The sequence below is a fragment of the Rhipicephalus sanguineus genome, chromosome 7, assembly GCF_013339695.2.
Source record: "Rhipicephalus sanguineus isolate Rsan-2018 chromosome 7, BIME_Rsan_1.4, whole genome shotgun sequence".
In the NCBI taxonomy this organism is placed as follows: domain Eukaryota; kingdom Metazoa; phylum Arthropoda; class Arachnida; order Ixodida; family Ixodidae; genus Rhipicephalus; species Rhipicephalus sanguineus.
Window position 1 is genome coordinate 30,480,455 of NC_051182.1, and position 15,472 is coordinate 30,495,926.

The 15,472-nt window shown below is 44.8% G+C and overlaps 1 protein-coding gene across 1 annotated transcript; it reads right to left on the minus strand.

Annotated features, from left to right (window-relative positions):
- Positions 1-718: 718 nt before the first annotated feature.
- On the minus strand, positions 719-10,080 carry LOC119398589 (BTB/POZ domain-containing protein 6-B). Its single transcript, XM_049417355.1, has 3 exons — positions 10,039-10,080; positions 9,148-9,368; positions 719-1,331 (listed from the first exon to the last, which is right to left on the minus strand). The coding sequence occupies exons 1-3, from the start codon at positions 10,078-10,080 to the stop codon at positions 719-721; spliced, it is 876 nt and encodes a 291-aa protein (XP_049273312.1).
- Positions 10,081-15,472: the final 5,392 nt, after the last annotated feature.

The window sequence follows — 15,472 nt, forward strand, 5'->3', positions numbered from 1 at the left end:
ATAAGGCTGATGAGTGTGAAGTTTGATAGAGTGAGGCTTAGTACTGCGCCTTGATCTCCCCAGCAGGTGCAGTGTTGTCAGGTTGGATTATCATCGGCAGAAACAAGAATTGATTTCCCAAGCTAGTAATTAGATATCAACCGAAGACACAGCGTTCCCGTTAGTTCGGCTCTGATTCTGTAAAGTTACACGGCTCTTCTTATTCTTATTCTTGAAAACAACTTTATTGTCTATTCTGTACATTACGCCAATGCGCTATCTTCGCAACTCACACGACGGGACCGATCTTTTTACCACGAAGCTGCCTTATACCCTGGTCACACTGGCAAATTTAGTGTCAATTTGAGCGAGGCTTAATGCACAGAGATTTAGCATGACTCGTACACGTTACTGGTAAAACGACACGAGATGCAGATGGGAGCAATGGAGCCACTGACGTTTTGCAAGTATGTATGGTATGTATGACCTGGTGTGCCCCTACCAGCTGGAATGTGGGAGTACTAGCTACGGCGTATTAGAAAAAGTATTGCTCGTTTACTAAACTGCTTTAAGGCACGGCCATGGTCATCCAATAAAATCTTTCTCTTTCTGGGGGTCTGGTTTAAAGCGGCACAACGTGGCGACACAATTGTCACTGTTGACACTGTTGTCAACGGGTAAGTCTTAAACCTATGATGAGATCAAGAGGAATCCCTGTAACGATGGCTCACGTGCAAGCCTAAGCTCGAGCCTGCCGAATCTTGCAGAATCCCGCTGGCATGGGCATCGAACCTTCTGCCACAATGTTGCTTAATATGGCACGTGCTTCCGCATCTGTCAAGATTCCCCACCTATTGGGGTCATCAGTGAACTCTTTCGGAGTTAGTGCAAGGAACCGCAGCTGGGGGAACAGCGGCTCAAGTATGGTTCGAAGCTTGCCCTTCTCGTGGTCGCCAAGTCTACCACGCTTAGGTGCGCGTGCTTTCTTCATAAGCGTCAAGCAATGCCGCCCCCAGGCATACGCGGCTTGTAGTACCAATGCCTCTGATACATTAGTAACGTGTTTAAGGACATATTTGACGGTAGCTTCGGTGGAAGACTTAAACGTCGTGGACGAGAGAACTTTGAGGCTGTCCCTGACGATCACTATTGTTGCGTGGGTTGCCAGGGCTTCTTCACTGACGGTCAGAACATAGTCGAGGAAAGGACACACGTCATCGGGGGTCATACCGCAATTCATAAATTTGAGGCATTCCTCCTCGAGCTGTGGGACCAAGTACTTGTGAGCAGCGGTACGGGTACAGGCGGCCTCATGTACGGTTTTTACTTCAAGGCGTCCGCTGTAGAAGTACCTGCGTTGAAGGAAAAAGAAAGAACATGAATGAGAGAAGTCTGAAAGACCGACCTCAGAATAGGCTAGGCTGGTTAGTCAGCATTGTGAAAATGCAAGTGGCATAATAGACAAAAAATCTACGGCCCGTCGACTCCGTGAAGACCGACTCCGGAAGATTCCTTGCAGTGGCTTTTACTGCCCTTAGCAGTGACGGCAACCCTTCGTTGCCGTGCTGCCTCGGCTTCGCGAGTTCGCAGTTCGAAGTCGTGTGGTTAGTTAGGAAAGCGCGCGAGTCTATATGATTGGCTAGCGATATGACGTGGTGCCGTGAATCCGCCGCTACACGTGGTATGTGCGTGCTTACACCTGATAAGCCAAAGCGAGATCACGTGACCCACCGGCTCGGCCAATGGTTTTCTGCGTATGCCCACTACTACTACTACTACTACTACTACTACTACTACTACTACTACTACTACTAGTAGTAGTACTATTGCATAGGCTAGCCTAATAACCTTGTCACACGCGGCAACTTAAGTACACTTAAGTGCACTCCCACTGAGGGAGTGCACTTCGCCGCTAATGTCCTTCGCACGCCGTCACACGAGAACGCTTAGTGACGCTCGCTGCAAAGCGCACTAGCCGGCGAGCGCATTCGCCAAACTCACTTCGCTGCGACGGAGTGTTTAGCCTTAGTAGCAGTGGCTCGAGAATAAGTGACTATCCGAAGCCGAGTTCGTAGCATTTCTTAAACTATCATCCTCGTTATTAGGAATGTTCTTATGCATTAAAGCATACTATACCACACAAAAAAACTACCCTGCTATTCTAGTTCTCAGGCAGTACAGCCACGACCACCAGGGGCATACCCAGCACACGCCGTGGAATGGCCGCAGCCGCCGCGTTTGTATGTAAAGTTTATTTTAAGGGTCGGCTATAGCTGTAACACATTATTACTTATGAAACATTGCCTGAAATAACAGATATCTCTTGTGCTGCTTAAGTACCCATCGGCATTACAATAATTTCCCTTTCTCGTGTAGCAGCGCGCCGCCAAAGTGACATTCTGGGGGCGTAAGTGCACTCGCTCAAATTGACACTAAATTTGCCAGTGTGACTGGGATATAAGGCAGCTTCGTGGTAAAAAGATTGGTCCCGTCGTGTGAGTTGCGAGGATGGCGCATTGTCGTAATGTACAGAATAGACAATAAAGTTGTTTTCAAGAATAAGAATAAAAAGATCCGTGCAACTTTGCAGAATCAGAGCCGAACTAACAGGAACGCTGTGTCTTCGGTTGATGTCTAATTACTAGCTTGGGAGATCAATTATTGTTTCTGCGGATGATAATCCAACCTGACAACACTGCGCCTGCTGGGGATATCAAGGCGCAATATTTTTTTTAATTTATTTACAATACTGCTACTCTCATTCGAGAGCGTGGCAGTTGGGCAGTAGAATGATTTTCAGTACAATCAATAAAAAAATAGCGAGAAAGGGGGGAACAAAAATCAAAGCAAAACAAGTCAGATAAACAAACACTACCATTTGTAGCGTAATTACAGCGCATGTGGGTTACAGAGAAAAACAAAAACAAGAAGCACGATATGTACAGTATACAGTATGGCAAACAAATGCTGGTTAAAGAAACGGCATATTCAGTGGAATTTATACACAAAACGCATAATACATGCTAGGTTCAAGGGAAATGATAAAGAAAGACGGAAAAAGGAGGAAAATGAGGCTTCGCATGAAGTGGCCAAAGAGAATGCCAATAGTACAGGTGTCGCTAGGGGCTGGTAATAAAACTAGGGTAACTAAGATTAAACGTGTAGCATTGAGCCCAGCGAATGAACAAGCTGTCGTAAATGGAAAGTTTTTTAGATGGTATGAGGAAATCTATGTAGGTGATGTTGGTTACATAGGTGCTCTTACGCGAACAAATTTTTTCTATTTGCGCCATAAATTCCGATAGTGATTCGATGTTGGTGATAGTAGCGTCAAGTTGATTCCATTCTGATATTGCGAGCGGAAAAAAAGAATACTTAAACGTGTCATTTTTACATGCATATTCTGTCAATGTGTGCGCATGCTTATTACGTGTAGGTCGAGCCTGGGAAAGCGAAATGTACTTAGAAATATCTATTCTATAATTATTTTTCAGTAGCTGAAATAAAAATTTTAGGCGAGCGTGTTTCGCTCTTATGGATAGCTTTCGTAAACCGGATTGCATTAAAAGATGCGTTGGCGAGTATGTGCGTTTATATTTGTTATGAATGAACCTCACAGCTTTTCTTTGTATTGATTCAAGTTTGTTTATGTTAGTCACTGTATGCGGAAACCAGACTGTGTTAGCGTATTCGAGAACAGGTCTTACAGATGATGTGTAGGCTAGTAGCTTCGTTGCCATTGTTGCGTGTGCTAGGCTTCTTTTTTAAAAAAAATAGCTTCCGTAGTGCCTTTGAGGTTATTTTACTGATATGCTTGTCCCACTTGAGATCCGATGTTATTGTGACGCCTAGGTATTTATGTTCAACAACCCTATTAAGGGGAGTGCTATTAACTACGAACGTAAAGTTGGATGGTATTGCTTTCCTGGTCACAGTCATGATCGCTGACTTTTGTATGTTGAGTGTCATCTGCCAACTAGAGCACCAATTAGCTATATCAGCTAGAGAATCATTCAGCTCGATATGATCACTGTAATCACTAATTTCTTTGTAAATAACACAGTCGTCTGCGAATAGCTTTATATTGCATTTGATGTTGGCTGCGATATCGTTAATATAGAGTAAGAAGAGCAATGGTCCGAGGACAGATTCTTGTGGGACTCCGGATGTAACTGTGACTGTGTTAGATAACGTATGTTCGTAAACTCCAAATTGCGAGCGGTTACTTAAGAAGCTTTTTACCCAGGCTGAAAATTCTCCTATACCAAAAACATTTTCAACTTTGGCGATTAATTTTCTATGACACACACAGTCGAAAGCCTTGGATAAGTCAAGTAGAATCAAGTCGGTTTGACCACGGTTATTAATTGTAGCAGCGAGGTTGTGTACTAGTTCAGTGAGCTGAGTCACTGTCGATAACCCACTGCGAAAACCATGTTGGTTGGGAGAGAAAAAATTAATGCGCTCTAGGAATACTGTCATGTGCTTTAAGATTATATGTTCGAGAAGTTTACATGATGTACTAGTTAGTGAAATAGGCATGAAATTTGAAGGTGAATCTACGTCTCCTCCTTTGTGGATTGGTTTTACCTTGGCTATTTTCCATTCTTGAGGTAGCTGTGAAGTACTGAGTGATTTCCGGAAAATTAGGCCTAGGTGTCTACTACACCACTCTGCATATCTTTTGAGGAATGCATTTGGTATATCGTCGGGGCCACTACCTTTCTTGGGGTCAAGTTTAAGCAAAAGGTTAAAAATCCCTGCGTCCGTAATGTCCAGTTTATCGATTTCCGTGTATTGTTGTGTTTTAATCTCGGGAATGATATTATCATCCACGGTGAACACTGACTGAAAAAGTTTATTATATGCGTTGGCCTTAGTCTTTTTTTCTTCGGGAAGAAGATGTGATGTAACGGTTTTATTGGTACGAAAGTGATTCCAGAACTTTTGGGGATTATCAACAAGAAAATTAGGCAACACTACATCAAAATAGTGCTGCTTAGCACGTTTAACTTTAAGTTTGAATTCCGCGATAGCTTCCGATAGTTTCTGAATTTCGGACTCTCCCCCTCCTTTCGTTTTTATCGCCGTGCGTAATCTTTTCAACCGTCGCTTCGCTTGAATTACCTCCCGTGTGATCCATGGATTATTTTTTGGAGGACGCTTTGTTTCTGTGGGTATGTAGTGGGCGATACAGTAAAGTACAACTGATTTGAAGTGGAGCCAAAGGGAATCTACATCTATTGAAGCATGGGAACCGGTTTCTGTAAAAAGCTGGAATTCATGAGCGAGGTGCGTCTGTATGCTACCGTCATCGGCGTTTTCGAAGTCTGTTATTACAGATACAGAAGAATGAGTGGTTATGGTGCCGTCAAGGGGTACGGAGCACACTGGTACGTTGTGGTCAGATATACCATGGACTACATCAGTTTTAATGCGGTTTATGTCGAAGTGATTACTGAAAAATATTAGATCAAGTATATTCTGAAAAATTCCCTGCGAGCGGGTTGGACGTGAAACGACCTGATGGAGATTAAAGGTAAGCATAAGATCAAACAATGTATCCGAAGCTGATGATGAGTAGCACATACTATTCCAGTTAATATCTGGCAGATTGAAGTCACCCATGAGAACAATGCGCGAACCAAAGGTGTGACGTTGCATGTAATCATGAATGGCACTGATAGAAGCATCACCAGAGTTAGGGCTCCGATAAACAAAACCTATGAATATACTCGCGCCGTCACAAAGCAGTTTGCAAAAAATGGCCTCTGCGCTTTGTACATCTGGAAGAGCCACAAATGAAAGTCCCTTTTTTATTAATAACGCCACTCCACCACCACGTGTGGGGCGGTCTTTTCGGATCACAGAATAGTTAGGTGGGGCAAACTCGTGAACGAAAACGTCAGGTGTAAGCCAGGTTTCTGTAATTGCTGCTAAGTGAGGCTCATGATCAATGATCAGATTTTCAATCAATTCAGGCTTATTGATGACGCTACGTGCGTTCACCCTGAGGAGCGCTAGTTCGCCGATTTTGCAGCACGACGAGTAACAGCTCCCTTTTTTGTTTGATGACTAGGTACGTTCGCCGCCGTTGCTGAACATGTAGTAGCTGTGTCTGCTTCTACGATCTTTTTATTAAGCGGTACCTTGTCATCCTTCTCATTGCTCCAAACATATGCGCGATTATTTATATATATCTTATCAAAAACAAGGGAAACTTTCTCATTATTTTGTCGGTTAGCTTTCGCACTGTTCCATAGTTTTCGTCGGATATCGCGTACACGTTTAGAAAAGTCTTCAGCAATTGATAGGTCGGTATCTTTAAGTTTATATCCCCTCTTTAGTATTGAAGGTTTGTCTCTAGAGTCTAGTAGTTTAATAATTACAGGTCTAACCTTGTTTGGTGCTGCTCTACCTATCCGATGTATGCGATCGATTGCTATTGGTTTTAGTTCTAGAGTGCCTTCAATTATGTTTTTGTTTACTGTACCTTCAAGTATCGGGGGCGTCTCTCCTTCTGCCTCTGGTAAGCCGTATATTATCAGGTTATTTCGCTCACTACGATTTTCGAGATCGTCAATTTTTTCTTGCATGAATTTTATGAGAACATTCAGATTCGCGATTTGTTCTTGACAACAGTCGACTTTTTCTTCTAGGCTTGTCAGCAAGTCTAATTTCTTGTCAATTTTAGCAAGCCGACTTTCCTTAATCTCTTTTATATCCGCAGCTATTTCCTTTAATTGTTGGCTGATGTCAGGACCAGGGTTTGTCTCGATGTCTCCGCCAAGCAGTAAGAGCTTAAGTATAGACATCGCATGCTCAATCACACCAACACATGGCCGTGGGCACGGCAGCACAAATAAGAAAGGGTCGTCTGAGCTAATGCATTTTCCATATCGCTTCCTCACCTGTAGGATGAAGACAAGCGGATTGTTAGGTGACCGCATTCCGTGAGTGCCACCGTGCCCAATGGCCCGGCCGTGCTTGAGGTGATCCTTTATAGCTGGGTCGAGTGGTGGCGCTGAGCTGTGTCTATGCGCACAGCAAATGCGCACAGTGTCCGCGCAGGTAGACGACGAACGTTGCAGCACGGGATCCCATGACTGAATCAGTAAAGAATCTCGTCTGTTGATAGTGACGTTGACGCCACGTGTTGTCCTGGGTTGTCCTGGTGGCTCGAAACCCGGGCCGGCATGAAGCAGCAGTCCGAGGACGAGCTGTAGGATGAAGACAAGCGGATTGTTAGGTGACCGCATTCCGTGAGTGCCACCGTGCCCAAATTAAGCCTCATCCTATTAAACTTCACACTCATTAGCCTTATTTAACATCTGCCAATTGTCATCAACATGTCGGTGTACGCAGGCGACGTATGCGTATGACGAAGTGGATGCGCTTGAAAGACGAGGACGAAGAAGAGACGGGACACGCAATGCGCAACTTACAACTTCTTTATTGGAAAAAGGGGGTAGCGTCACTTATATACACTTAAGCACGTGACACAGGGCCTGCGCGTTACACGTTACTGAGCACTCAAATATGCTATCTCTTTCTTAGATAATGTCAATGAAGCTATGCTGACACACGATTCTGCGCATTCTAAAATATATTTTGCTTCAACTACGAGCCTCGCCGATTGGTTACGGTTGCGAGATAGGACTGTGCACTGATGCGTATGAACTTGGCGTGTAACACGTCTTATGTGCAAAACCCCCAAAATTTTTAAACACTGACAACGATGTACTTTCCGAAGGCAGGTTTGAGAGTCTTCCCAGCAAAATGTGCACTGGTGGCATTCCAATCTAAACAAAATGACACTCTATGCTGTCTCTATCAACGGTCGCATAATTCCTCGTGTCAAGGCATACTCATTTATTCAGACGTCTCATGAAGCCTACATATGGCCTGTTTGAAAGAGCGTCTGACAGCAGCTTCTCAGCTGTTCAAGTTTCTGGGCAGAGACATTTTGAGCATGTCAGTGCCTGTAATGCTGTAATTGAACAAAACACATTTTCTGGGCATCTTGTGGCGCGGCTTACCCTTACTGACCAATAAAGGTTTCATGGCAGGTGGAAACAAAGCACTACGCCTTTTCTGAAATGTACAAATTTGAGCAATAAAACCCAGCTTGACAATAAACATGCATGTGACAGATGTTGCATAAATCTTGATCTATTAGGAAGCCTTCCTTCTCGGGTTATCTTTAATGGCTGCGATCATTAATTACACAGCCTGTTGTTTACTAATAGCATTGTTTCTGGTTTATGTACTGTGCAAGCGAAGCCTGAACAGTACATAACCAAAGACAATGCTAGTAAATTACAGAGTTCAGTGGCAGTGGCGGCGGCGCTGTACGCGAAATACCCGGCGCCGGCGAGTGTATAGCGAAATGCGGCCTTCGAAAGTGTGCCGGTCACGTCCGCATTTATGGCCGCCGTTTTCTAATAATTGATCGTTTCTCGATCGTGGGCTAGTCATAGAGCAACCGTTCTTGATGTGGAAATTTCGTCTTTTATCAACGCGACTTGCCATTTTACGTTGCCACATTTCATTGTTGCGCAACTTGTTGCACTGCTAAGCCCGCGGACGAAGGTCCAATTCATTTCATTGTTGCCTCCTGTAGCAAGTGAAGTGTCGTGCTGTAAGCACGTGGATGAAGGTCCAATTCCCGGCATGCAGGAAGGAAAACATTAGGAGGGGGCATTGCGCAAAGCAATAGAAAGAAAGAAAGAAAGAAAGAAAGAAAGAAAGAAAGAAAAGTAAGTAAGTAAGTAAGTAAGTAAGTAAGTAAGTAAGAAAGTAAGTAAGAAAGTAAGATAGATAGATAGATAGATAGATAGATAGATAGATAGATAGATAGATAGATAGATAGATAGATAGATAGATAGATAGATAGATAGATAGATAGATAGATAGATAGATAGATAGATAGATAAAGTAGTAGGTCAGGCACGCACACGCAAGCTCCCCTTGCCCCCATATTCCCGATAGGGAAAGGCTACCATTATTGTTAAGTATTTGAACAAGAATTTTCTTTGCAGTGTTTCTTTTTTCCTCAAAATGTAGATGGCAAGACTGATCCAAATGGGGCCTACGAACTGAAATGAAAGGTGCGTAATGCGTTCTCCTAAAACACTAAAGCACATGAGAGGATAACAAAAGACTTACCGCAAGAGGCTATGGACGCCTTCTGGATGCAAGTCGGTGATGACTATGCGGTCCTCTTTGGCGAAGTCGCCGTAAAACATCGCCCTGAACACGTCGTTCTGTGCAGCCAGGATCATCTTGTGGGCCTTGAAGGTGCCTTTTACGCGCGGGAAGTGGCAGGACTCAACCGAGATCTCCACATCGGCAAGATCGCCGGTCTCAAAACACTTGGATAACCAGAACTGTAAAAAGAAAAAAGAAAAATAATAACGGACCAATAAAAAGCGCGCTGTTGTTATTGATTGGTATCCGTTAATAGCCTTCTTTTTAGTCTGTGTGGTATTCCGGTAATGCAAAGGCCGGGCCCGTAAACAGAAATTTTTTCGGCGGGGGGGGGGGGGGGGAGCGGGGCACTTGCTGAAAACCTTGACTATTTGAGAAAATCACCTATTTTCATTATTTCTTTTTGGTAAAAACACCTTCAATAACATTGCGGGGGGGAGGGGGGCCGGGCTCGTAGCCCCCATCCCCCCCCCTCCTGCCTACGGGCCTAATAATATATAATAAAAATATCTGGGGTTTAACGTCCCAAAACCAAGATATGATTATGAGAGACGCCGTAGTGGAGGGCTCCGGAAATTTCTACCACCTGGGGTTCTTTAACGTGCACCTAAATCTAAGTACACGGGCCTCAAACATTTTCGCCTCCATCGAAAATGCAGCCGCCGCGGCCGGGATTCGATCCCGCGACCTTCGGGTCAGCAGTCGAGCGCCATAACCACTAGACCACCGTGGCGGGGCTGGCTACGGGCCTGGCAAAGGCAATAGCGTAATGCCGGATAGTATGTGCCATAGCTACCATAGCTGCCGCCACCTCAAGTGGCGCCCACTATGGAGGGTAAAAAAACTTACAAACACGTAATCTGTGTGCTCCGAGATTCCGGGAGCGACCATCGCCATTCGCTAAGCCTACAGCGTCGATTATTTGAGTATGGCTTTCGAAAACGGTGCCGAATCGACACGAATACTTCGTGGTCGAAATTTAAAGACATGAATATAAAGCAAATAAAAGCGTCATTTCGGAGCTAACGAGCTACAGAGCGCACGACGGCCACTCGATAAATTCGAGGTTGACGGCAACAGCTTTCGGCGGCGCGGCCGTGTTTCTCGGGCGCGCGCATGCTCAGTTCACACCTGGTATTAAGGTAAACGCAAAGCATTTTGCGTATACCGCTTAGCTTAGCTTAGCGAGTGGCGATGGGCACTCTCGGAATATCGGAGGACATATATTACGCGTTTTTTTTTTAGTTGTTTGATATCTCCCATAGCTGGCGCCACTTCACGTGGCGGCAGCTATGGCACGCGCTGTCCGGAATTATGCTATGCCATTGCGTTACCGGAATGCCGGACAGACGAAAGAACGCTATTAATTTACGCCCAAATTAGAAAACCAGAAAGATTTGCAGCATACATAGTTTTCGCGTGACGTCACAGACAGGTTCTCTGCGCTGGGTACCTCAAAATGGCGGCCACCGTGACTTTTTATCTCATTAGAAAGTGTCAGTGCAGGGGACAACACATAGTCGTTCGGTCCCCGCGTTCTTTTGTGCGCTGCCCGCTTTCTTCTGTTCGCCAGCCGCGACAAGGGAACGCGAGGGGGCACCGGCACAAATCTGATGCCACCGTTTCTTGCTCCGCGCGTTCGAGTAAGAGTTCACGCAGCATATCAACCAGCTGGGGCCCTAAGATGGCGCCCACGGTGACGTGGATGAAAACTATGTATATTTCTTAACGCCTAAATGTACGAACAGATTAGTCTGATTCAGCACCCGTGGTTGTATGTTCGGTAAAGTTCCCTCTGCGCTTTTTTTCTTATTAAATTATCATCTCGTATTCTTAAAAAAAAATGCAGGGGCCCTTGCCCTCTCGGCAAAGTGGGGGCAAGCAAAGCTTTGCGTCTGCATGCCTGAAGTACGGCTTATTTCTTTTTCTTTTCTCTATCGCATTGCACAATGCTCCTGTTAACTGCTTCCTTGCTCCGTGCCGGGAATTGGACTTTCATCTATGAGCTAGCTTAGCAGTACATCACTTCAGTGGTTAAGGCCCGAACACACGTACGCGTTGCAGCGCGTCAACGCGTGACTTTTTGACGCGGCGCCGCGCCCTCTCCCTATGGAGAGGGAGGGCGCGCGGCTACGCGAAGCTGCGCGCCCTCCCTCTCCATAGGGAGAGGGCGCGGCGCCGCGTCAAAAAGTCACGCGTTGACGCGCTGCAACGCGTACGTGTGTTCGGGCCTTTACAGGCAACGACGACGGTCCTGCGTTCATATCCTTAGAATGGCGGAGCCCCCCCCCCCCCCCTCCCTTTCGAAAGTGGTCACTGTCGCCTGCATACTGGGCAACCGAACAACTGAGGCGCAGCTTTCCTTCAACACAACAATGACATAAATATATAGTGAAAGTTGTCCTACGGTTCCTTTGTGAACATCGTCCCCCGTGTCTCACGACCACGCACTGTATAGGCTCTCTGCGGTGCAGACCACTTATGCGACGCTTTCGTGTATTGCGCTCCAGCATTGCAGAGGACGGTACCGCTGAGCAGGGGCTCTATAACGTTGGAGCGCTGGTCATGCTGCTATTCTGCTCTAGCTAGCCTGAAGTTTAAATCATCGACGACGCAAATACGGGTGGGAACCAGTAAACGTTTTATGGACCAATCAAACCTCTTCCTATTTCAGGAAATTATTTTCTTTCATCGAAAAGAATCACATCACCGCTGCTCTATATCCATCCTGCTTTGAGTCGTTGAGTGTTTTAGTTGGGACGAGCCGGGAAAGCTAAAAAAGGTTTGCGCTTTATTCTCCTATTAGCATGCATCTCCTCGCTTATCATATGGCAGCTTGCAATGATCGCAGCGGCTGGCAACAAGGCGACGAATAAGGCAGTTGACATGAACACATTGGGAAGCCCAGCTTTGAAGCTTGCCCCGCAATTTGATCTACCCGGACCAGGGAGATGGTCAAGTCGCGCGGTTTTCTGGACTGAGGATACTGAATTGACAGCCGGGCTAGTTGGTCTTTATTCGTTTTAGGTTGACTTGTACAGCGCAGAACACAACTCTGACGGCAAAGAAGCACACACTCACAGCGCTGTTTATTTCTCTCTCTCTCCCTCTCTCTCGGCAAGGATGAGTTCACAGAGTTGTATACGAGCGCAAAAGTATCAATATCGTTACACTACAACTGCAGATATTTATTATACTCGTATGAATCAATCTGGCCAGCTGTTATAAGTAACCGCTGTCAATGTGATCGGCGGGAAGCCTTCTTGAATTACGTTCAGAATGAGACACTGCCCGGCTATTCCAGAAAAAGTTCAGGTATTACTCAGCATATTAATGCGCTGCTTATTGTGCACACGCTATTTTAACGCCGCGAGATTTCACAGGTTCGTGACAACGCGTAACAAGCAGGCGATTTTATTGAACACCGAAAATTTTTTTGACGAATGGCGAAGAACTAATAGCCAACACTATGCCGCATTGAAAATAGTTTATTCTCTTAATTTTTACGCAGTCGTGCATAGGCGACTCGACTAATAATTTTCGGGTCACTTATATTCGAGTACGATACGATGAGTATACAAAATGTACTACGCCTTTAATGCCAGGAATTATTAATTTTTAAAGAAAACTTGTGGTTCAATAAAAATATAGTAAGTGGAATAACAATAATAATAACGCGCTGAAAACACCATTTCGACTACGAGCGAACAAGGCAAACTGTATGCATGTTTGATGCATACAGCTGTTTGCTGTATAACTGCTTGCATGTTTTTGGAGTTTATTTTTAATTTTTTTAAGTTCAGAGGGTGTTTGCAGAGCTTATTTTCTGGCTGAAATTCGGCATTTATCGGAGTTTAAATTCGGCATTTATCAGCGTTCATTTCTCATAAATCCCCAATTCTCCGAAATATCGAGTTTAACTTTCATTATTCTCAATACTCTCAAATTTCAAAGATCAAATGATATCTGAACACGAAAACATCAGAACACACGAAGTGTATTTTAGATAAGCGTATTTTAGAAGGTTATATATATACCCGCAAGTACATACATATACCCACAAGTACAAATACTTGTGGGTATATGTGTCTACGTTTGTGCGTATTACAGCATTAAAGCTAATTGCAATAGACGCAAGCATACTTTACGAAGTTGCTCTCACTGATAGAAGCGCGCTCTTTTCGATTGATGATTCTCAGCTTTTTGAAATTGCCTTTTCAACGTTTGCGACAGAAACAGGGATAGCCTGAAGAATCAGCGCGCAGCGAGAAGGCGCTAGCCAGTGGACACTGTGAAGTATCCAAAACGACAGGGGTACAACCGTGTTACTTATTTCATAGTTCTCATATTTCGCAAAATCGCTCATGAGCTGTCTCACGTCGTCAATTGCCAGAGACACTAACTTCAAAATCAGCACACGTTTCGAACGAGCGGGGTATCTCATGTTTTCCTGGATTCACAATTTGAACGCTGTACCAAAACAATTAACTGGTGTACCGCAGTGCATCGCAAAGGTTTATCTCGACTGTCTTCCTCCACTTTTCCGCGACAGCAGCGTCGTATTCATGAAGGTCTGCGACAGTCGTTGAGCGGTCATCCTCGTAAAGGAGATCCAACAGACTTGAGACATCTGTCGTTGAAGACCTAGATGGGTCACGCCACTGACCATAGGTACGCAAACTCACTCATGAGTCGACTCACTCAGACACAGATCGAGCCGTGAGTCAGAATGAGTCAAGCTGAGTAATATTTTCGTGGGTCTGCGTCCGAGTGAGTCCGGTTGAGAAAAAAAATTCAGTGAGTCTGAGTCCGAGTGAATTTGAATGAGGAAAATTTTGGTGAATCTGAGTCCGAGTGAGCCCTAAGGTCAAATATATTTCATGAGCGAGTCTGAGGGAACTCCAACTTTTTTGCCGACCTGTGGTCCTATTTACTCAACTTCAGCATTACTATCAGCCTTATGATGACTCACGTTTATAACCACGTCTACTCACACATACATCAAACCATTCGCGTTCATGCGCCATCTCAATATTTATTGATCAGAGGCATGAGTTACGGAGGGGGGGTGCGGGGGGCGAGGGGAGGGGAGGGGTGTTTCACCTCCCTCTGGTAAAATCTTTCACGGGAAGTTCTTGATAAAGATATATTTTGTGAGTCATTTCGTTCAATAAAAATGTCCTTTACTGGATTGTAACCATTCGTATGTGAAGGTATGAGGTCAAAACGTGCCAAGTAGAACACCATTTATATGGGATATTGACATTTAAGAGCATTTACACTATGGTAAAAAATATTAATCATACCCTATTGGCCTCATGAGTCGACTCACTCAGACTCACTCAGACTCAGATCGAGCCGTGACTCCGAGTAAGTCCGAGCGAGCAATGTTTTTTGACTTTGAGTCCGAGTGAGTCCGGTTTAAAAAAATTTCAGTCAGCCTGAGTCCGAGTGAGCCCTAAAGGCAAAATATATTTCGTGAGTGAGTCTGAGTGAGCTTCACATTTTTTGCCGACCTATGCCACTCACTGAAGAGCGCGTGCAAATGAACCCCCAGTATGGGTCAAACCTGGGTGCTCCCTGGCTGAAGTTCCTTAATCGTTGCAGAGCACAGCTCTCAACGATTAAATACTTTGCCGCAATTAAAATGACATTGAGGCGACTAATTAACACGTTAATTACTTTTTTAATTATTGACTTGAGGGCAGCTGTTTAAATTTGAAAGTTATAATGCGTGCCAATTTATGGCATACCCATTTTTTTTAGAAATCACGAAAGTTGCGCGTAATCCGAGATATTCGTCATCGAATTTTAAGGCCGATACCGAAACTGATCGCGCCCGTCGCGCAAAAAGCGCGACCGCTCTATTACGTCAGACCAGAACAACACGTTACAAGGAAGTTACCAAATTTCATTAAAGGCACGTACCGGTAGTATCTTTTCGTGAACAGCGGCAAGTCATCTCAGTTGCGCCAGCGGATCTCTTTACCTTTGCGTGTGGTGTTTGGTGCTTATCTGCTTCTTTCAAGGTGTGCAAAAAAAATAATGAAAACGAAAATGCGATATGAACTTTTTATATTCCCGTCAAGAATAAAACTAGGGACCCTCCCCCCCCCCTCCTGAAATTTTGACGGAGGGTAGTGTTTCACCAAAAATAAATGATGAAAATATGTGTTTTTCTAAAATAGTCAAGGCCTACGGCAAGTGCCCCCCCCCCCCCCTGAAAAAAATTCCTGGCTACCGGTCTGGCTCGACTACTGACCCAAAGGTCGAAGGATCGAAT

Bases quoted from the DNA above. Each gene is read 5' to 3' on its own strand.
- LOC119398589 (XM_049417355.1), bottom strand. From the start codon at position 10,080: ATGGTCGCTCCCGGAATCTCGGAGCACACAGATTACGTGTTT. The intron at 9,369-10,038 runs GTAAGTTTTTTT...TTCTTTTTACAG, and splicing joins AGCACACAGATTACGTGTTT to TTCTGGTTATCCAAGTGTTT. The intron at 1,332-9,147 runs GTAAGTCTTTTG...CCTTCAACGCAG, and splicing joins GGCGTCCATAGCCTCTTGCG to GTACTTCTACAGCGGACGCC.